The 24,577-nt window shown below is 39.6% G+C and overlaps 1 protein-coding gene across 1 annotated transcript in view; it reads left to right on the forward strand.

Moving 5' to 3' along the window:
* syn2b (synapsin IIb) overlaps nt 1–24,577 on the forward strand; it is a 412,919-nt gene that overhangs the window by 214,304 nt on the left and 174,038 nt on the right. The window contains exon 2 of the mRNA XM_043707946.2: nt 19,283–19,340. Within this exon, the coding sequence (XP_043563881.2) occupies nt 19,283–19,340 (58 nt within the window). The remainder of the gene's footprint in view (nt 1–19,282; nt 19,341–24,577) is intronic.

A 24,577-nucleotide genomic window follows, 5' to 3' on the forward strand; every position in this document is an offset into this window, starting at 1 on the left:
GTCTTCTCTTGACTAGCCAATTCTGTATCCAGACAGCTAAATTTCCCATTTCTCCTGACCTTCTGAACGAGCCTACCGTGGGAAACCTTATCAAATGCCTTACTGAAGTCCATATACACCACATCCACCGCTCGACCCTCATCAACTTGTCTCGTAACATCCTCAAAGAACTCAATAAGATTTGTGAGGCATGACCTACCCCTCACAAAGCCGTGCTGACTGCATTTAATCAAGCCATGCTCTTCCAGATGGTCGTAAGTCCTATCCCTCAGAATCCTTTCTAACACCTTGCAGACGACAGACGTGAGACTGACTGGTCTGTAATTGCCGGGGATTTCCCTATTTCCTTTCTTGAAGAGAGGAATTACATTTGCCTCCCTCCAGTCCCCAGGTACGACTCCGGTGGAGAGCGAGGATGCAAAGAGCTTCACAAGCGGCGAAGCAATCACATTTCTCACTTCCCAAAGCAGCCGAGGACAATCTGATCCGGGCCTGGCGACTTGTCAATCTTAATGTTTGTCAAAATTTTCAGCACATCAGCTTCCTCAATCTCTATCTGTTCCAGCATGCTTTCCTGCTCCTCAATGGTTTCATTCCATACAAGATCCTTTTCTTTAGTAAAGACAGAAGCAAAAAACTCAATTAGGGCTTCCCCTACCTCCTCAGACTCTATACACAAGTTCCCTATGCTATCCTGATCGGCCCTACTCTTTCTTTGATCATTCGCTTATTCCTCACATACGTGTAAAATGCCTTTGGATTCTCCCTAATCCTTCCTGCCAAGCCTTTTTTGTGCCCCCTCCTGGCTCTCCTCAGACCATTTTTGAGCTCCTTCCTCGCCTGCCTGTAATCCTCTAGAGCTGAGCAAGACCCTTGCTTCCTCCACCTTACGTAAGCTGCCTTCTTTCTTTTGACGAGAAGCTCCTCCGCTCTCGTCTTCCATGGTTCCTTTATCTTTCCCCTTCTTGCCTGTCTCAGAGGAACACATTTATGCATCACTCGCAACAACTATTCCTTAAACAGTCTCCACATGTCTATAGTGCCCTTTCCATGGAGCAATTGCTCCCAGTCCATGCCTCCCAACTCACGTCTGATAGCATCATAGTTTCCTTTTCCCCAATTAAATATCCTCCCATTGTGCCTGCTTCTCTCCTTCTCCATATCTATGTAGAATGTGAGGCAGTTGTGGTCACTATCACCAAAATGCTCTCCCACCGCAAGATCTAACACCTGCCCCGGCTCATTGCCGAGCACCAAATCCAAAATGGCCTCTCCCCTCGTCGGCCTGTCAACGTACTGAGTTAGCAAACCCTCCTGAACACACCTTACAAAAGCAGCTCCTTCCAAACCATCTGCTCGAAGGAGGTTCCAATCAATATTGGGAAAGTTAAAGTCACCCATTACAAAAACCCTACTACATTCACACTTTTCTAAAATCTGCCGACCTATGCTTTCTTCAATCTCCCTGCTGCTATTGGGGGGCCTGTAGTAAACCCCTAATGAGGTGTCTGCTCCCTTACTGTTCCTAATTTCCACCCATACTGACTCAGTAGGCAGACCCTCCTCGACAATGGTAACTTCTGTAGCTGTGATACCCTCTCTGATTAGCAGTGTTACACCCCCTCTTCTTTTTCTCCCTCCCTATTCTTTTTAAATGTTCTAAACGCTGGGACATCCAGCAACCATTCCTGTCCCTGAGAAACCCACGTCTCTGTTATGGCCACAACATCATAGCACCAGGTACTGATCCATGCTCTAAGCTCATCACTTTTATTCTTAGTAGTACTTGTAGTTCTTGTATCACATAGTCTGCTAAACAACTCATTGTTAGCTACTAACAGTCTCCACGAATAGCTATCACCCTCAAGAACAAAGAACAATACAGCACAGGAACAGACCCTTCAGCCCTCTGAGCCTGCATTGACACATTTTGCCCTTCTATACAAAAACTGCCTTCACTTATAGGCTCCAAATCCCTCTATTCCCTTCCTATTCGTATTTTCATCTAGGTGTTTCTTGAATGCTGTTATTATGTCTGTATAATTTCCATCTTGGCTTGATCTTCCAAAACGCATCACCCCACATTTGTCCAGATTAAACTTCATTTGCCATTTCTCTGCCCATGCCTCCAAATGATCTTTATCCTGATGTATCGTCTGACAATCCTCCTCACTATCCACAACTCCACCGATCTTTGTATTGGTCTCCTTGCCAGATCATTATCCACTCCTTTGTTTACTCCTTACCCCTTCCCCGACCCTATCTTCTGCATATAAACCAACATTTTCCTAGTTACCATCAATTTTGAGGAAGGGTCACTTGACCCAAAAAAATTAGCCCTGATTTCTCTCCAGAGATGCTGCCAGATCTGCTGAACTTGTTCGTCTTTATAATGCTTGCTTCCACCTGGGTTTCTTCATCAATTTGGAAACTTGTTTTATGATAGAATAGATTGTTAATGATAACTAGCTATTAATTGTAAATGCAATCATATCTCCACAATATTAGCCAAAGTATTAGGATTAGTCCATTTAGAAATAATCAAGATATCAATGAGAAAGAAAGGGAAATTGTAATTGATGTGGGCCTCAAAAGAATAATACGTTTTAGGCTTTTTTTAAAAGTATACTGGAAATCTTTTATGAGACAGATATATTTTAAAAGCTATCATTGGAAGAGGCTTTGTGTATATGAGTAGTCCAATGTAATGAAATCATGAGTTCAAACAGTACTCCAGTGAAACATTACAATCAATGACTGCAGACTACAAATTCTTCAGTCAAAAACCTTAGAGAGGAAAAAATACAAAACCCCCATTAGCTGTTTGAATTCTCGTGAAATGTTAATGGATTGATTCTCTTGAAAGCAATGGGAGAATATCAACTCCCCAGCTAATTTGTGTTGTTAAAATGATGTTGGGGATTTGTCAATGGTTTCTGGCTGACTACGATTTTCAAATGGCCAGTAAAGAGTTAAACCTTCAACAGTGAGGGTTGTATAATTATGATATTTTCATGGTTTGCTTCCATTACTAACCTGTGATCTGAGTATGGGACAAACAGACAGCTTCCTTACTAGTTTAACTGTATGAAGAGGTCCAGGTAATTTATGTAAACTTACCTGCAAACTCCATACAAATCCCTTGATATTCTCCTGCCTTAGCGTTGTACTTCCTTCACATTTGACCACCATCTCTGGAATCACCCCACTCTCTCCCAAGCCTCCTAAATCTTCACCCCTACCTTAGTGGCAGGACCATTCTGTTAAACTTCTAGCAATGTCCTTCAGCCACCCAATTTCTGTTCCTGCCCATCACCCAGAAACTGAACCCACTAATACAAAACAAAGAACATCAGATGTTGGAAATCTGAAACAAAAGCATGAATTGCTAGAGAAACTCAGCAGTCTGGCAGCATCTGTGGAAAGCAGAATTGTTCTGAATAAGAGTTACTGGATCTGCAATGTTAACTCTGCTTTCCCTCCACATATGCTGCTAGACCTGCGAGTTTCACCAGCAATTTCTCTTACTGATCCTACTAGTGTCAGAAAGGTGGATAACTGTTTATATTAAAGTAACATCTGGGAGCTAATGTATCTTTGGGTCAAATGTGAAGCCAACACAAAAGTTGGCATCCTGCTCCCCCAGTTCTATGTTAGAATCCTACCTCTTTAAATGTGGAAATGACTTAGTCTGAAATTTGTTTCCTTCCCAGATTCTCCAAGATGAACCAATTTTCTAATGAGTACAGCTGCCGAGCACAAAATTAGGTCCACAATTGGTAAAAGCCAGTTTCAATCATGTTATATAGACCTCTACCATGGAAAGTGAAAATCCTGCTGGATAAATGAGAGGTATACTCTTTGGAAGGTGAGGTGAAACCCAATACTTGGAGCAGACTAGAGTTTGACCTTGTACGTAACCCATGCTGCTGGTATTCTGGCTGACAGGAGGAAGTGACATTTCTCTTGACAGCACAAATACTTTCACAAAGTGTAGCAGTGATATTTCAAAATTGAAGAAGTGAAGGGTAAGAAATAGCTTGTTGTTCTGCATTAAAGACATAAATCTAGAAGTTCAAATAGATCCATTTTTGATGGATAGTGCAATGGCTGAAAACAGGGTTGAGGAGTTATAAAAAAGTCAGGGTGTAGCAGCAGCCAGAGGAGTGATAATTGTTTGGAGAAATTATTAATCAATAGGATCTGGATGTTCAGGATGAAGGCAGCCATTAGCCATATTCTTTTGATGTGGGGTCAGGCGGAACATTGCCCTTCTACCTTGTTCCACAGTTAGCTACATAACGTTTAGAAACTTATTGATGCCACCGACATTTAAGAACTGCCTGTATTGCGATATATATAGACCTGGTTTTCCTGAATTCACCAACAATATTTATTACATATGCAAGTTCATAGCTCCTTGAAAGTGGGGTGAGATGGGAAAGATATAAAAGGGACCTACGGGGCAACTTTTTCCACGCAGAGGGTGGTACGTGTATGGAATGAGCTGCCAGAGGATGTGGTGGCGGCTGGTACAATTGCAACTTATGAGAGGCATTTGGATGGGTATATGAATAGGAAAGGTTTGGAGGGATATGGGCCAGGTGCTGGCAGCTGAGACTAGATTGGATTGGGATATCTGGTCGGCATGGACGGGTTGGACTGAAGGGTCTGTTTCCATGCTGTACATCTCTATGACTCTATGAGATACACAAATAATCATTAGTCATCAGTGAAAAACAAAGAATTCCTGTAAATGGCAGTGATAATACCGACATACTTACTGTTTATACATTGTTGGTGTCATGATAATTGGTTAAAATCCCAAATTACTTACAGAGGTGCTGAATCATTGGACAAGATATATTTTAAAAAATAGAATGCAAATCAAGATTGGATGATAATGGAATTTTGATGCATGAAATTCACTGACTATCCAAAGATTATTATGTGAACCCCTAGAATTTCAGAGCTTGAAGAGTGTCATGCAAACTTCAAAAAGAGAGAAACTTCAAAAGACAGAAGGGTAAGGCAATTTAATTATGACCTCCAGTAGGAAAATATCTCCAGTAGGAGACATGAGTTGTTCAACATACTTATGTTTTTACTCTTCCAAAAACGTACAAAATGTAGGTTAAAACTAACTGCTATCCTGGTCTGTGTTTAACAGACTAGTGTGCTGTGAAGAGCATAGCTAAAAACAGCAATTAAACACTCTTGCACTGCAGATAAGAAGGAAATGTTAATGTCTCACTCTGAGTGCCACAAGCTAGCCACTGTTGAAGCAACAAAAGAATTTCAGCTAACCTGCAAAGCCGAGCATCTCAAAATCAACTGCTCCCCTGCCAAAAGAAATAGTACTGGTGTCACCTAACAAAATGGCACAACATCCCATTGTCTATATTTCATGGAACTCAGAAACTGATCTTTATTTTTTAACTTTTGTCTCTTTTTGGACTCTCATTTGAAATCTGTACATATGTGATTCATTATTATTTCTTATCACATTTAGTAACTAATACTCTCACTAACTCAAGCCTGCTTAATTTGGCTGTTTTTAAAGTGTAAGTTCGGTGGGTCTGGGAGAAAGGGATCTACCATGAAAAGGACTTTTTTTGTTGTTGTTAATTAACCTTATTATGACAAACTGGCAGGAGAGCGGGCCTGGCTGCTGAAAAAAGAAGGGGAGCCATTTCAAACAATGCCCCTTGGGATCTTGACAATCTGGGATATCCTATCTGGGAACTTTGCATGTCATAAAAGTAGGCAAGAAATAAAGAATGCACAAGGCAGGAGCACTTTTATTGAGTTTGTACCAGAAAACAAAAATGAAAGCTAGCCTTTACATTGCTTACAAAGGTTCACAAACATGACTCAAGAAGGGGATTAATGTTTATAGACCAAATGCTAGAGGCTTCCTGCACACTGTTGAGTGTTGTGAAAGAATACCACAACAAATAATTTTAATATTGCGTTTGATTACCTTTGAGGAGCTGCATTCTGATTGATTAGCATTTGCATTTGGATTCAATGTTTGAATAATTATTCAAATAAAAGCAGTTATGCAGTTGCTAGAGATCTGATATTATAAACTGAAAGTGCTGAGAAACTTAGCACATCTGACACCATGTTCAGAGAGATGCCACAGACACTGCTAGACCTGCTGAGTTTCTCCAGTACTTCCTGTGATTAATAACTATCCAAAGACAACAAAAAAAACCAAAAGGATTGTGGATGCTGTAAATCAGAGACAAAAGTAGAAATTGCTGGAAAAGCTCAGTAAGTCTGGCAGTATCTGTGTAGAGAAATTAGAGTTAATGCTTCCAGTCAAGTAATTCTTCCCCAGTTCTGACGAAGGGTCACTCAACCTGAAACATTAACTCTGATTTTTCTCCACAGGTGCTGCCAGACTTGCTGAGCTTTTCCAGCAATTTCTACTCAAAGACAACAAGAAGGCACTATACATAACCATTGTATGTCCATCATCTCCAAATTGAAATCTTTCATATTAATTTCTTTGCCTCATATAAGTAGTAGAATATATATCAAATCTATTTTGCATGATAGTTTTTGTATTAAATATATTAATAATGATTTTGGGGGTTACTTTTTTATTTTAATAAATGGGTATTTTTCAGTTTGAGGAACATTAGTAAATCATGAAGATGAAAATTGCAAGAGATCTTCCAATTGTTCTCCAACTCAGGGCCATACAAAAGGATAGAAGGATATTAAATGTTATAGAGTTAGTGTTTCAAGTCCAATATGATTATTCCCGTGCTCTGTCATCTTTTGGCCTCCCTGTGTATTAAAGAAGGATTGGAAGATCGTCTCTGTCCACAGATGCTGCCTGTTGAGTTTCTACTGCATTTTCCATCTTTCAGTTTTCCAGCATTCACAGTATTTTGATTTTATTTAATGTTGTATCATAGTTCAAAAAAGGGTATAAAAGAAAGTTCAGCAATTATGGATCAGTTACTTTAACCTTCATTGTGGGAATATGTTTGGGAGAAGGGGGACAAATGCAGCACTCAGTTGACAAATATGGATTAATGCAAAAAATCCATCATAGATTCCTTAAAGTCAAATTATGGTTAACTAATTTAATGGAGTTGTTTGATAAAATAACAGATAGTTGATGAGAGTAATGCAGTTGATGTGGCAGCATAGATTTGACAAGAAGGAAATACAGAGAAATGGTGAGTGATCATTTTTCAGACTTGAGGGATAGACACAATATTTTTCTTAATGGGCCAGTTCTAAGGCCACTGCTGTTCTTGATCTTTTAATGAGCTACACTTAGGTGTGCAGTGCACAACTTTAAAACTTACACATGATTCAAAGCATCAAAGTCTTTTGAACTGTGAGGGCACTATTAAACGTCAAGAGAAAGTAGGCTGTGGAACTGGTGGACATGTTGCGAGAGAAATATAATGTCATGAAGTGATGCAGTTTGGTAACAAAATTGAGGAGAGGTAAAATAAAATAGTGTAGAGTTCTAATGAGGGTACAGAAACAATAGGATCTTAGAGTGTCTGTGCACAAATCACTACAAGTGGCGGGTCAAGTTGAGAGAAGACTTAATGAGCCACATAGAATCCTAGATTCTGTAATTAGAGCATAGAGTATGAAGGCAAGGTGAACTCTTAGAGAACACTCATTCAACCTCAACACAAACACTGGACAGAATCTTATCAAGGCCTGAACAATGTGGGCTACAGTAAGAAATATGCTAGAATCTAGTGAGAAGTTCAGCAACGACTAACTCAATGTCAGAAACAACTTGCTGCAACTTCTAACTAGCTTCCAATATCGAGGCAAGATTCTCATTTGGCAGTGGTGAGTTAACTCTGAAGGATGATTATTGCCTGTCAAAAGCCTTATTAACTGCATCTTTTGCCTCATTAATATGAAAATTTCTAGCATATCACCCGCAATGAACAAACTGACCACCAAGAATTCTCAACATGGAAGTCAAAGCAGACACCTAGCAACTTCAGATTGCCACCTGCTCCAAAGGATCTTCATGTTGGACATTCAACACCAGTGGACCAAATGATGCAATAACTCACCTGCTTTTGGATAAGAATGTGGTGTGGTGCCACTTGATAAGATGTCCATTATTAAGTTACTTTGTTGGAGGAATATGAGTTTACTGTTTTGTTCTAGTTAGTATCAATTAAGCGTCGTGTTATCAGAACACGTCCTGAACATATACAGATGATACGGATATTTGGAAGCAAAAAGAAAAAAACTTGCAGTGGGAGAGTAGCACAATTCGTCACTTGTAATTGAGCTTATTAGGTCAAGATGTGAAGGTTTCGCTTGATATTGAGGCAGACCTTTCTATAATGCTGGCAAACAACTCCCATCATAACTCGAGGTATGTTTGAGATGAATATGGTCTGGGCCATTTGACAATCCTGTGAAAGTTATATCTGAAGTTTAGGTCATTAAACTCATTTCACTGTGGCACAATGCCTCCTGTTTATGGCTGATGTAATACTCTGGCTTGATTATTGACAGCCTCTCACTTGTTCTGAGCAGGATTGCTGGGAACCTACTTAAAGGTCTTCTGGAAAATGGACTCAACAAAAGCATCTGAAAATAGTGGTAAATTATCAGGCAGGCTGAAGTTGAAAGTCACTGTGGTGAGATTTATTGAATTACATGTAAATTACTACAGTATTTCCACTGAGTGTGTGTGTGTATGTGTGTTAGAATATCCTTCCTCATCTCATTGTGGTAGATAGTTTACAAAGAGTAGAACAGTGCTGGTTTGTAAAGGAAGATTATTAGTGAGTAGTGTTGCTGAGAATATTGAATGTTTCATGAATCGGTGCAAAAACAGAAATTGCTGGGAAAACTCAGTAGGTCTGATAGCATCTATGGAGAGAAAGCAGAATTAACGTTTTGGGTAAGAAAAAAGAATTAACATTTTGTGGCCAGTGACCCTTCTTCAGATCTTTAGAAGGTTCTGAATAAAGGCCAGTGGACTCAAAATGTTAATTCTGTTTTCTCTCTACAAATGCTGCCATGCCTGCTGGGTTTTCCTGGAAAATTTTTGTTTTTGTTTCTGCTTTTCGATTTCCAGTTTCCACAGCTCTTTGTTTCTTTCTATCAAGCAATAGATACATTTGGATGGTGCTGTAAAATCCAAAATTTCCACGGTTCTCTGGAAATTGTTTGTTCACAAATTTCATTTTACCGTCATTAAAAACCATCATGCAAAATGGCTTCTGACACATTCCCTGAAAAAGCATTGGATAGTTCCCATAGTCAGCACAGTTATAGTATAGTATCTATACTATTCTTTTTAGTTCTGTAGAATGTTCTCCTCACTTTAAACTGAGGTTTTTATTTTTAATCAGTCTAGTCAAACTAGACAGTGAAGTGAAGGAATAATGAATCCATATCATATTCCAGAGAGCAGGTAAACAATTGTAGAAAATTGGTACATGAAATGGTTGAGCTCAGATCATATGTTGTTTTTGAGGATCATCCTTTTCTGCAAAAAGCAGCTGGAATCAGAATCAACATCTGGTCTCAAGACATCCAGTAAGAAAATATAAGTTTAAATCCACATTTATCATTCAGAAAATGTATTAAAATAGAAATTCCAAGCATTTTCATGTGTTCAATGCAGAAAAAGTTATTTTTCAAGGAAAATTGCAATGATTGCATTTTGGCCATAAATAATATGCTACTGCATCACTGCTTACCTTGGCCCACAGCTGCTTATTGTGAATCAGACATTCCCATTTATTTATCAGGTGCTCTGAGCAGTTGGTTCCTGGAACCTTCAAAAACAGCATCAAAAAATCATCCATTGGTAAACTATCCATTATAACTCAGTGATTGTGATTAATGACATCACAGAACCTCAAAAACGTCAATGGAGCTTTACCACAAGCAGACTGGAAATCTGCCAAAGTTAAACATTTTTAGTTAGGGAGTTTTACTTGGAAAAATTGGCTAGGTCTAATTGTGCTTTTATTTTTAAATCTGTGATGAGTTTTCGACAAATGTTCTTGTCCAGATAATCTAAGGTTTCCAAGCCAAGGCAAACAGTACTAGCATAATACTGCGATTTAAGATTGAATTTCAAATTTGCATTACAGTTATAAGATTGTGGAAGCTAAACATGCTTTTGATTCCAGAGACTGAGGGCTGAATTTTATCCAAAGAAACCTATGCACAGTTGGAACCCTGCTAGCAGTCTGGAACCCATATGTAATTGAAGCCAAGCTTTGCCAAATGACTTTAAGGTCACCACAGTATTAGCATCCTGTTTCCAGGTTTCTCAAACAATTAGGGAGATGGGGATGTGGTGGCAATATCACTGGACTGATAGTCCAGCGGACAACGCTAATCCTCTGTGGGCACACCTTCAAATCACACCATAGCAGCTAATGAAATAGAAAAGTGTGGAGAAACTCAGCAGGTCTGGCAGCATAGATGGAGACAGAAACAAAGTTAATGTTTTGAGTCCAATATGACTCTTCTTCAAAATGATAGGTTTCTGAAGCAGAGTCATGTCAGACTAAAAATATTAACTCATTTTCTCTGTTCACTGATGCTGTCAGACCTGCTGAGTTTCTCCAGCTTTATCTGCTTTTAACTCAGATTCCCAGCATCCAAGCATGTTTTTTACAGCAGCTTGTGGAACTTAAATTTAATTCACTATATTCATTGGAATTGAAAACTAGTCTCAGTAGTAGTGACTGTAAAGGTATTACCAATTTTTTGTAAAAACATATCTGGTTCACTCAGGTATTTTAGAGAAGGGAATCTGCCAAGTTTGCCTGGTCTGGCCTACATGTGACTCCAGACCCACAGCAATGTGTTTGACACTTGACTGCTCTCTGAAATGGCTTAGTGTACTATTCAGTTCAAGAGAAATTAGAGATAGGCAATAAATGCTGGCTTTGCTGGAGATGCCCCATGAAATAATAAATTTAAAGAAAAACTCAGTCTAGAAAATGATTGGTATATAATTATTGTATAGTATTATTTAAGATTAGTACTTTTTGTTAATTGCTGACATAGATGGTGTGCAGTTTCGCTGTTTGCTGGAGTCTTGTCATTGATTTGATGTTGCATCTATTGTCACTGAACTCCCTCTACCACTTTAGTGTCTGTACTTTGGGTACAAAATCCTATCTGAATATGTCTGCTTCAATTTCTTTAACAGATTATGATTTGTGAGTTATGGTCATACTGTGTTTACACAAATCAAATGTCTAACTGTTGTAGGAAATCAATCATCTGTTATCCAGTTTATTCCAAAAATTGATTTACACTGCATATGTGTTAAATTTTTAAAAAGATGTTCCTGTGGATATTACTGCTGATCATGCTCAATAGTTTTTCTAATGGGCTATAATTATACAAATGGTTTTAGTACTGTGATTCGCTTTTGGTGACCAGCTGCTGCCAAAACACAATCTTTGATGATGTGAGCACAATACACTTTTAGGTACAATTGTTTGACTTTAATGTCATCGGTAGACATATGGCACCATATTGCTGTGGAAGCAAAATTTATAGGGAATAGGTACTTTGACAATTAAGGTCAGAGTGAGGCATGACTTTGTAAAAGAAAATCATTGAATTACTTCTAAAATTAGAACATAGAACATAGAAGAATACAGCGCAGTACAGGCCCTTGGGCCCTCGATGTTGCGCCGATCCAAGCCCACCTAAACTACACTAACCCACTATCCTCCATATACCTATCCAATGCACTCTTAAATGCCCATAAAGAGGGAGAGTCCACCACTGTTACTGGCAGGGCATTCCATGAACTAACGACTCGCTGAGTGAAGAACCTACCCCTAACATCAGTCCTATATCTACCCCCCCTTAATTTAAAGCTATGCCCCCTTGTAATACCCGACTCAATACGCGGGAAAAGGTTCATACTGTCGACCCTATCTAACCCCCTAATCATCTTGTACACCTCAATCAAGTCACCCCTAAACCTTCTTTTCTCTAGTGAAAACAGCCCCAAGTGCCTCAGTCTTTCCTCATACGATTTTCCTTCCATACCAGGCAACATCCTGGTAAACCTCCTCTGCACCCGTTCCAATGCCTCCACATCCTTCCTATAGTATGGCGACCAAAACTGCACACAATATTCCAGATGCGGCCGTACCAGAGTCTTATACAACTGCATCATGACCTCAGGACTCCGGAACTCAATTCCTCTACCAATAAAAGCCAGTACGCCATATGCCTTCCTCACCGCACTATTTACCTGGGTGGCAACTTTCAGAGATCTGTGTACATGGACACCAAGATCCCTCTGCTCATCCACACTACCAAGTATCCGACCATTAGCCCAGTACCCCATCTTTTTGTTATTCTTCCCAAAGTGAATCACCTCGCACTTAGCTACATTGAATTCCATCTGCCACCTTTCTGCCCAGCTCTGCAGCTTCTCTATATCCTGCTGTAACCTGCCACATGCTTCCTCACTGTCAACAACTCCTCCGACTTTCGTGTCATCCGCAAACTTGCTCACCCAACCTTCTAACCCCTCTTCCAGGTCATTTATAAAAATGACAAACAGCAATGGTCCCAAAACAGATCCTTGCGGAACACCGCTAGTGACGGCACTCCATGAAGAAACTTTGCCATCAACTACTACCCTCTGTCTTCTTCCATCCAGCCAATTCCTAATCCAAACCTCCAACTCACCCTCAATGCCATATCTCCGTATTTTCTGCAGTAGCCTACCATGGGGAACCTTATCAAACGCCTTACTAAAATCCATATATACCACATCTACCGCTTTCCCCTCATCAACCTCCTTCGTCACCTTTTCAAAGAATTCAATAAGGTTTGTGAGGCACGACTTGCCCTTCACAAAACCATGCTGACTATCCTTGATCACATTATTCCTATCTAGATGTGCATAAATCCTATCCCTTACAATTCTCTCTAAGACTTTGCCCACAACAGAAGTGAGACTCACCGGCCTATAGTTACTAGGGCTATCCCTACTCCCCTTTTTGAACAAGGGAACCACATTTGCTATCCTCCAGTCTTCTGGGACTACTCCTGTAGACAAAGAGGACATAAAAATCAAGGCCAATGGCTCTGCAATCTCCTCCCTTGCTTCCCAGAGAATCCTAGGATAAATGCCATCAGGCCCAGGGGACTTATCTATTTTCACCTTTTCCAGGATTTCCAACACCTCTTCTCTACATACCTCAAAGCCATCCATTCTACTTATTTGTGCCTCAGTATTCTCATCGACAACAATGCCCTGTTCCTGAGTGAATACTGAAGAAAAGTATTCATTCAGTGTCTCCCCAATCTCTTCCGCCTCCACACGCAACTTCCCCCTACTATCCTTGACTGGACCTATTCCTACCCTAGTCATTCTTTTATTCCTAACATACCTATAGAAAGCCTTAGGGTTTTCCCTAATCCTATCTACTAAGGACCTTTCATGTCCCCTCCTTGCTGCTTTTAGCTCTCTCTTCAGGTCCTTCCTGGCTACCCTATAACTCTCAATCGCCCCAATTGAACCTTCACGTCTCATCTTGAGATAGGCCGCCCTCTTCCATTTAACAAGGGATTCCAATTCCTTATTAAACCACGGCTCCCTCGCACGACCCTTTCCTACCTGCCTGACAGGTACATAATTATCAAGGACACTCAAGAGTTGCCCCTTGAACAAGTTCCACATATCATTTACACTCTTGCCTTGGAGTCTACTTTTCCAAGCCACACATCCTAAGTCATGCCTCACCGCATCATAATTTCCCTTACCCCAGCTATAATTCTTGCCCTGTAGTACACACTTATCCCTCTCCATCACGAGTGTAAAAATCACCGAATTATGGTCACTATCCCCAAAGTGCTCACCTACCTCTAATTCTAACACCTGGCCTGGTTCGTTACCCAGAACCAAATCCAGTATGGCCTCACCTCTTGTTGGCCTGTCTACATATTGTGTCAGGAAACTCTCCTGCACACATTGAACAAACACTGACCCATCTAACGAACTTGAGCTATAGCTTTCCCAATCAATATCAGGAAAGTTAAAGTCCCCCATAACAACCACCCTATTACTGTCACTCATCTCCTGAATCACCTTCCCAATCCTTTCTTCAATGATTCTAGGACTATTAGGAGGCCTGTAAAAGACTCCTAACAGGGTGACCTCACCTTTCCTATTCCTAACCTCAGCCCAAACTACCTCAGATGGCAAGTCCTCATCCATCGTCCTTTCCACCGCTGTAATACTATCTTTGACAAGCAATGCCACACCTCCCCCTCTTTTACCCCCACCTCTAAACCTACTAAAACATTTAAATCCCGGAACCTGCAACAGCCAATCCTGTCCCTGTTCTAGCCATGTCTCCGTAATAGCCACAACATCGAAGTCCCAGGTACCAACCAACGCTGCAAGTTCACCTACCTTATTTCGTATACTTCTTGCATTGAAGTATACACACTTCAAGCCACTTCCCTGTTTACAGGCACCCTCCTTGGAAATTGATGCCATGTTCCTCACCTCCCTACACTCCAGGCCCTGCACCCTGAAGCTACAATCTGGGTTCCCATGCCCCTGCCGAGTTAGTTTAAACCCCCCCCAAGAGCACTAGCAAACCTCCCCCCAAGGATACTGGTTCCCCTCAGGTTCAGGTGTAGACCATCCTGTTTATAGAGGTCCCACCGTCCCCAGAAAGAACCCCAGTTATCCAAAAACTGGAACCCCTCCCTCCTGCACCATCCCTGAAGCCACGCATTTAATTGTTCTCTCTCCCTATTCCTCGAATCTCCTTCACGCTTTTAAAGGGGGAAAAAAACTAACCCAGCTAAGCTTACACTAACTGCTTCCGGGTCTCGGCTGCCCCTCTGCTTGCCGTCACTTCCTCTGCTGCTCCCGCTCTTTCTGTGAAGGAGAGAGAAAACAAAACACCGATGCCCGCTACAGGTAAGTAATTTTGAAAAAAACTCTTACCTTAGCTGTAGTCTCCCGGGTTCACCTCAACTCGGCCGCTGCTCCCACTCAAATTACTAAAAACTGGCAGAAAATCACTTTCAAATCCCTTCAGGATTGCATTGTAATTTTGAAGTGTATTTCTTTCATTTACTCTGGTGACATTATTGATCATTAATGTCAGGATAAATAAAGTTATGACTATCAATGTTCTAAACCTAGAACTGGATCGATTGACCAATGATCCTGCAAAATACTAGATGCACGAGGGTCATGTAATGTTAAAGCATATTGCTTCTTTGTTAATGCTGAAAAATGTTTTGTCACAGGGAGTCTAAATTTAATTTTTTAATAATCATTTCGTCATACTCACTGCCAGGACGGAACAGAAAGAGCATCATATGTAGATCTAAATGGCTTTAACACCAAATGTTGAAATTGCAAAATATCTGCTTTGTGTTTCATATAAGGTTAAATGCCAGAAAGTACCTAGTGCTCTAAATGAGTAATATAGAACGGCAGCCTAGGTTACTGCAGATAGAAAGTATTGTAGGAGCCAACAGAGTGCCACGTGGATCAGTGCTGGGTCCACTGGTTTTTGTCATTTATATAAATGTGAACATAAGAGGTATGGTTAGTAGGTTTGCAGATGACACAAAAATTTGAGGTGTAGTGGATAGCAAAGAAGGTTACCTCAGAGTACAACAGGATCTTGATCACATGGACCAAGGAGTAGCAGATGGAGTTTAATTTAGATAAATGTGAGGTGCTGATTTTCAAAAGACAAATCAGAGCAGCACTTATATACTTAATGGTAAGGTCCTGGAGAGTATTGTTGAACAAAGAGACCTTGGAGTGGAGGTTCATAGTTCCTTGAAAGTGGAGTTGCAGACAGTGAAGAAAGCATTTGGTATGCTTGCCTTTATTGGTCAGTGCATTCAGTTTCGGAATTGGGAGGTCCTGTTGCAGCTCTACAGGATATTGGTTAGGCCACTTTTGGAATACTGTGTGCAATTCTGGTTTCCCTCCTGTTGGAAGGGTGTTGTGAAATTTGCTGAAAATGTGTTGTGAAATTTGAAAAAGTTCAGAAAAGATTTGCAAAAACATTGCCAGAGTTGGAGGGTTTGCATTATGGGGAGAGGCTGAATAGACTGGGGCTATTTTCCTTGGACTGTTGGAGGTTGAGGGATGACCTTATAGAGGTTTATAAAATCATGAGGGACATGGATAGGGTAAGTTGACAATGTCTTTTCCCTGGGGTGGGGGAGTCCAAAAGTAGAGGGCATAGATTAGGGTGAGAGGCAAAAGATCTGAAAGGGACCTAAGGGACAACTTTTTCTAACAGAGGGTGGTGCGTATATGGAATGAGCTGTCAGAGAATGTGGTGGAGGCTGGTACAATTGCAACATTTAGAAGGCATCTGGATAAGTATGTGAATAGGAAGGGATTGAAGGGATATGGGCTAAATGCTGGCAAATTGGATATCTAGTCGGCATGGACTGAATGGTTAATTTCCATGCTGTACATCGCTGTGACTCTGACTCTATGTAATCAAGGGTTAGAAGTAATGTAAATGATGAAGAGGAAAAGAGAATTCCTTTTATTCTGTCCTATTAACACTATTGAATATTAAGGTTTGATGCTATCAAAAGGTTCCTGACCCAGTAGCTATACTCCAGCAGTTACAGCAGGACACTTCCATTAATATTGAAAAATTCATAGTTACCCTTGACTGGTGGAGTGAGGAATGTGTATCTTTGCGTTAATGCTTTCCTGCATTTTGGTGTACTTCTTTCATATTAAACTTTGAGCTATCTGCAAATTTTGAAATTGTGTTTTAGAAACTTGAGTCCAAACCTTTGATGTAAATTATAACAGCACTGTTCCCAGCACTGATCCCTGTGGGACACTATGTCCCACTTTATGCCAATCTAAGTGTCTATCCCTAACTACTACTCTCTGTTTTCTGTTTTGTAGCCAATTTGCTATCCATTCTGCAACTTGTCCCATGATTCCACATGCTTAATTTTATTTATGACCCAGACCTTATTTCGGACTTGCCATGTTGATCCATATCAAGGATGTTTTGAAAATGCAAATACACTGGAATACATTTAATGTACTATCCTCTTTTTGATATTTCTTCAAAGCATTCAAGAGATTGGTCAAGAATGTTTTAAATGTTTATGTTATCGCATCCCTAATTCCTATTAATATGCACGCTGCAATCCATCTGGGTCAATGGGTTTTATCCTGATTTTATTCCCCCATTTCAGTCTCAAATATCTTGATATATATTTAAATCTTTTCTAATACCATGGCTACCTTGTTACTTTTATTGGCAAATCCAGAGACAAATTGAGTCTTCAATGATTTTGCTATTTTGCTGTAATTGCCTGTGAATTTATCTTGCATATCATTTAGTGGCTCAATCCTCAAAGTTCCCTCAAAGTTGAGCAGTGACACAGCAATTCAGAATGTAAGAAGCAGTCCAAGGGTCATTACCCATTCCAAATTGGGTTTATTTTATCATTATGCCTGTAAAATAATTATAAAAACAAGAAGGAATTATGAAACTAAATTATCAAGGAAATATGAAATATATAGTAAATTATTTTTACTTCATTGTTTACCCCTTCATATTCCTTTTTTCTCTTGCTTTCCTTTGTCATCTGTATTATTATTGATGCCTTTTTCTTTAGTTGTAACTGTATCTTTTTCTCTTTGTTCATCCCTGGTTGGTATTGGTTAATTTGATCCTTTTTCAACCAGCATATTTCTCTTGAATCTGATTGATTCAGATATATTGTTTGAAATGTATTTCATTGCTATTCTATTTCTTTGTCATGTTTTCCCCAATTTATCGTGTCTGCCTACATCTTGACTCCCTCAAAATTATTATTTTTCCAACCTATCAAAGTTTTTTTTCCTCGACTGACATCTTTTTGAATTATTATTTTAAACCTTATTATGTTATGGCCATTGTGGCCTTGCTGTTTCTGTAGGTTTACTTTCCTAATTCACTTCAATAAATTTCCTATTTTGAGCTCCAGTGATGATACTCTTTTGCTGAAGTGCTTATGTCCTGCTTAAGAAATGAGGCATGAACTCCATTCCCAATTTTTCCTTCTTCAGTCTTTTCTAGCCAGTTTATTTGGTGAAAATCTCTTTATTATTATTATTATTCTACGTGTTTTATCCTTTTCATCGATTTGCCTATCAATTTTTTTTTCACTCCCCTACTTCGCTTCCATTATTACATGGTATGTCGATTGATAGAGGCAATGTAATAAATCCTGTTTTATCCTTTATCTCAATCCATATGGATTCTGATTTTTTTATTCATCCAAGGAACATAGGTGTCACTGGCTCGGCTAGTATTTATTGCCCAGAGGGTAGTTAAAAGTCAACCACATCACCACAGGTCAGGGAGTCATGTGTAGGCCAGACTGATTATGGATGCCAGTTTCCTTCTCCAAAGTTAGTGAACCAATTGGCTATTTTTTCCAACAATAAACTGTGATTTCACAGTCATCATTATATTATTAATTCTTGAATTTTGCAGAATTTAAATTCCACTATCTGCCACAGCAGAATTCAACCTGGGTTTCCAGACCATTACCTTGATGTCTGGATTAATGTTACCTCAAGGCCATTGCCTCCCCTTCTATCTTAATATTAGATACATCCCTTTTTTTTTTAACTCACATTGTATCATCTTTAAACAATACAGCTACCCCACCATCCCATCTTCCTTTTCTACTGCTTTCGATTTTGGCCAATTGCTGGAAAATGGGATTAAAATAGATACATATGCGATGACCAGTGCAGTCATGATAGGCTTAAGGGCCTTTATCTGCAATGTAAAAACTCAATGACTCTATTTAACCACCAGTTTGTGTCTGTTAAACCAATTTTCCATTTTTCCAGACTGCATCTGACTATTCACCATGAATTATTACCTCCAATTCTCTGCAGTTTAATTTGTGCTCATTAATTGTTTCCTTCAGTTTATTTCAGCAATCTTTTAATATCCATGTCCCATAATTGTAAGTGTTCTCTGACTGTTTATGTTACTGTTATTGCTTACCTCGGCCTGACCTTAACTCTCATCTTCTTCATCTTCTATTTTCAGGTTGCCTGATTTCTCGCAGGTCCCTTCCCCAAATTACTTATGTTCTGTGGGTTTGACATTAAATTCAAATTTTAAAACAGAATACCAGTTGGTTAAAATGTGTTTAAGAAGCTAACAATCTTGTTTATGTATTACTTAAAATGGTCAATGCCTAATTGAAATTAATTTATAATTTTATTTTTTCTCAGGGCGAAACTGTTCCGTGGGAAAAAAGTCCATGGAGAATATGATATCAGAGTGGAACAGGTTGGTTTTTCTTTCTATTTTCGAAGCTGTTTTGAGTACCATGTAGCATATATGAGTTGTGATTAATGTTTCTGTATAATAGTCTAACCTCCTGCAGTAAAATGCTAACCTGCATGGGTAATAAATTGGCACTTAACAGAATTCCATTTTGGCATTTTCCTGCTATTTAGTACATTGATTAAGCATCTGTCTCATTATACCACTGGATTAAATAGTAAAGATTGAAGAGCCATCATTTGTAAATAGCAATTTTCCATAATAGGTGGCAATAAACAATAGTGTTGAGGGATCGACAGTAGGAACTAGAATAATGACAATTACCTCCAGAGGCCAGAAAAATGAAAATGTGTATTACATTTGGTTTGTTTAAATGTAAAGTATCTTGATAATATACCAAGCAAATAATGAATGAGGTGTAAAATCTGTCAATCCTTGTACGTGTTACCTAGGTTTAGATGTTTGCTTTGGGAATTTCATAACACAGTCTTATTTTCTTCATATGACTTCATTAACCTTTACAGAAAACAGAAAACACTAATATCAAAAAGAAAACAGGGCCATAGGCTTTTTAAAATCTCATACAAGGAGCTCGAGGTTTCCTTTGTTTATTTGATTTGAAGCAAAGGTACAATAAAATACTTCTGTAAGTATTTCTTTGACTTGTTAATAGTTTGGTCATTGTATTAAAATTTATATTGTTGATTCCCTTTAATCAACAAGTGAATGGAACACCTCCCCCCCCCCCAAACCTGTCTTGACTTTTGCATGCCCAGTCATCAGGCCACACTGGCAAACCGGTGAGGCAGTCAAGAGGTCTCTCTAGTTTTGAAGCTCTGATATGTTTTACATTCCAAGTAGGTCTCCCTGCACAGCTCATCATGTTTGAAAAGGAAAACATGCCAGTGATGCTGATGTAAAGGTACCTTACAGGTGTAGGGTCATGCTTTACCGTTGTGGAGAATGGTGCCCCAAAGCAACAGCAGCCCTGATGATTTTGATGCATCCTAGAGGCGACCTCCTGTTCCTTTGAGATCTACAAAACTCTGCTAACTTATCCCTTTTGTTGGTTTTGCTATTTTCCATCGCCACTGGATTTAGTTGAAGCCTGTTCTGCAGCAATTCTTACCTCATGCACATATCCAAACAATAGTTCTGCAGTTTTTACATTCGAAAAGGAACCAATTACCTGTAAAGGGTGAGTAGGTGAACCCCATTTAAAATTGAATCAACTGCATAGTTGATGTTAATGGGATAGTAAAGCTATCTGTTCCATTCTGCAGCTGATATTTCCCTGTTTATGCCAAGCGAAGTGAATGAAAATTGACCCGATAATTGATCACTGAGTCAAAATCTCTCACATTTGATAATATATGTAGTTTTAAGCAAATTGATTAATTGAGAAATGAACAGTATTAGGACTGAAAAGAAATAAAAAATTACAACAGGGGTATTCATTGCCAAACCAGGTACAAAAAGATAAGTAAATCAAGGGATAGTAAGATTGGATTAAGAGTGTAAGAGCAAAGAGATAGCAAGGGAAACTACATAAACAATTAATTCTTGAAATAACTTCACATTAATCTTCAATGCTGCAGAGATTGAATGAAAGCAAATAATGCTGATCATAGCATTAACAGGGTTATTTAGATTGCAATACCTTGATTTCCAGACCATGCTTGGCTGTATCTACCAAGCAAATACTTTGTACTGTTCAATATGGTTCACTGGAGAAACTGACACTCAATAGTGAGGTAGACATTAAGATGCTATTTTCACGGTGGAGCTCAACACCTTGGATTTTAAAAATTTTGTCTGGGCCGTCTGCCTTTGCCTGAAGCTGCTGTACCAATTGTGCAGAAATAACAGAAATGGCATGATCCTCATCATTAGTTCGAGAGCAAAACCTGGGCCATTATATACAATCTAAAGGGCACAAACAGCTTTTCTTTGTGTGTACTAATTCAAAGAACAGCAACTTGTTTTCTGTTTGGGGACCCCACAGCTTTTGGGATGCAGCATCAATTTCAATAAGAGGCCGATTCCATCCTTCTACGTTTTTCACCCACACCACCCAGAGTTCTGTTATGACAGGGTTGCTTTTAGCACAGATAACATTGCTGTCAGACCATTACATCACATTAGAGTCATAGAGTCATAGAGCACAGAAACAAAACATTCAGACCAAGCACTCATGCCTACCATAATCCCAAGCAAACTAGTCCCACCTGCCAGCACTTGGCCCATAATCCTCTGAACCTTTCTTATTCATGTACTTAGGCAAATGTCTTTTAAATGTTGTAGCTGGACTCATATCCACGACTTCCTCTGGAAGCTCATTCCACACACAAACCACTCTCTTTGTAAAAACATTGTGCCTGATTTTTTTTTAATCTTTCACCTCTCAGCATAAATATATGACCCCTAGTCTTGAATTCCCCCACCCTGGGAAAAGACATCTGCCTTCACTTATCTATACCCCTCATGATTTTATAAACATCTATAAGGTCTTCCATCAACCTGCTATGCTTCAGTGAAAAGAAGCCCCATCCTAGCGAACCTCTACTTCTAATGCAAACCCTCAATTCCCAGAAACATCCTGGGGAGTATTTTTTGAACCCTCTCCAGCTTAATAATATCCTTCCTATGACAGGGAGACCAGAACTGGACACAGTATTCCAGAAGATGCCTCAACATCCTGTAGAACCTCAGCATGATGTCCCAATTCCTATATGCCAAAGGTTTGAACAATGAGGGCAAACATGTTAAATCCCTTCTTAACCACCCTATCCACATATGATGCAAACTTCAAAGAATTATGTGCCTGAACCCCTAAATCTCTTTGTCCAAGGCACTATTTTTATTAGTATATGGCATGTCCTTGTTTTCTTTTACCAAAATGGAATGCTACACTCAAATCTTCATTATCACTTATTCAGCTTCTCTTCTGTCCTAGCCTGGCACTCATAATCCCCTTGTTTACCTCTCTTAGAGTGACCCTTCGAAAGTTGTGCCTTAGGTCCCTTTTAAAACTTTCCCCTCTCACCCTAAACCTATTGTCTCCATTTTTGGACTCCCCCAACCCAGGGAAAGGACCTTGTCTATTTACACTAACCATGAGTAAAAAATGATATTTCTGCCAGACTAGGACTATAGCAAGTGATGACAGGAGCAACAAAACAGAAAATGTTATTTCTGCTCTCTGGGTTCCATTTCCACCTATTCACTCAGTTTACCCTTCCTGCCTTTCCCCAACCTCATCTTCAGCATAAATACCAATCTTTCCAAAATACTATAAGTTTTGAGTCACCTGACTCAAAATATTAACTCTGCTGTAAGAACTTAGAACTTAGAATCTTAGAACTTAGATTCCCTACAGTGTGGAAACTGGCCCTTGGCCCAACAAGTCTACACCGACCCTCCGAAAAGCAACCTACCAAGACCCCTTTCCCTACACTATTATCCTATATTTACCCCTGACTAATATACCTAATGTACACATCCTTGAACACAATGGGCAATTCAGCTTGGCCAATTCATTTAACCTGCACATCTTTGGATTGTGGGAGGAAACCGGAGCACCTGGAGGAAACCCACATAGACATGGGGAGAATGTGCAAACTCTACGCAGACAGACACCCAAGTTCAGAATTGAACTCGGGTCCCTTCTTTTCAATTCTTAGACTTGACAGTTTGACAGCTTCTTTCTTGATTATTGTGAAATTATGGTGGCTTCAACTTTCTTAGTTTCAAATAACTCCTTCAGGATTCTAACAAATGCTTCTGGTCTGGAATTTACAAACTAAAACCCTTGCTCTGAGGTAATGTATTTTCTAACTGCTCTGAATTAACTCCTTTCTTCCTGGAAATTGTTTTTACATCTGACACCATGCCACCTGCAATCTGAAACCAAAAGTTTTACAATCTGTGTGTTTCCTTAAATAAAATAATCAGTTTTTGATTCTTTCAAAGTTTGCTCTCTTCACTTATAAAGCTTTCACAATACACCCAAACTCACATTACCACTCAAAGAGGGTCCCAGTCACCTGCAGTCTCATTTGAAATCACAGTTTCAGAAAGACTGGCAGGTTAACTCAGTGGTTCAGTGGTTAGCACTGCTGCCTCACAACACCAGGGATCTGGGTTCGATTCCAGCCTCAGGTGACTGCCTGTGTGGAGTTTGTGAATTTTCCCTGTGTCTGCATGGGTTTCCTCCCACAATCCAAAGATGTGAATTGTTCATGCTAAATTGCCCATAGTGTTCAGGGATATGTAGGTTAGGTGCACTAGTCAGGGGTAAATGTAGAGTAATAGGGAACTAGGTCTGGGTGGGATACTCTCCAGAGAATCGGTGTGGACTTGCTGGGCTGAAGGGCCTGTTACCCACTGAAGGGATTCTATGATTCTACAACATAGATCAAACCCTGACTATCATTAATAGAAAATCCAAACCCCAATGTATGCATAAATCACCATTCTTTATTTGGTAGTGGGAAAGCCATATGTTTTTTATTTAATCTCCAAGGTACCAGTAAATTGGAGTGAGGCCAGTAATGATGGATGCTAATTGGTTCGTTAATGAACAAAGCTATTTCCCACTGCTGACAGCCAGCTGGCTGGGCTTTAGCACTGACTTAACCACACAATATGTAGCCACTGCTGAGAGACTGGCTCAGGCCTCACTATGATTAAGAAGGCCCAGCACTGTATTTCCCACTGTGACAGGCAGCATTATATCCAAGTCATTATCCATACTAACAGGCTTTCTCAAATTGATATACATTTATATCTAGAGGCTTGCTCACTGGACCTAGAGATTGCTATTGCTGATAATTATTAAAATGTACCTCTAACATTTCAGAGATATTCCCCATTCCCATTTAAAATAAAGAATATAATACAAGAAAATAATAGAATAGCAATGTCATTTTTAGGTATTAAGTATTTCATGGGTAACAGCAGTCATTTCTTGTTCTTATATTTGAATATTGCCTACACCTGTAAAAACATATTAAAGAAATAAGTTCATTCTATTTTGGATTTATCAGTCCCATAGGATTATGGAAACTATGAGCCATACAAGGTTCTCCAACACTGAGAAAATGAGAACTGCGGATGCTGGAGATGAGAGTCGAGTGTGTGTTGTTGGGAAAGCACAGATGGTCAGGCAGCAGCCGAGGAATAGGAGAATCGAAGTTTCACGCATAAGCCCTTCATCAGGAATGAGGCTTGTGGCCTGG

Source organism: Chiloscyllium plagiosum, unplaced genomic scaffold, assembly GCF_037043375.1.
Source record: "Chiloscyllium plagiosum isolate Xiang-an unplaced genomic scaffold, Cpla_swu_hap1 HiC_scaffold_14, whole genome shotgun sequence".
Classification (NCBI taxonomy): domain Eukaryota; kingdom Metazoa; phylum Chordata; class Chondrichthyes; order Orectolobiformes; family Hemiscylliidae; genus Chiloscyllium; species Chiloscyllium plagiosum.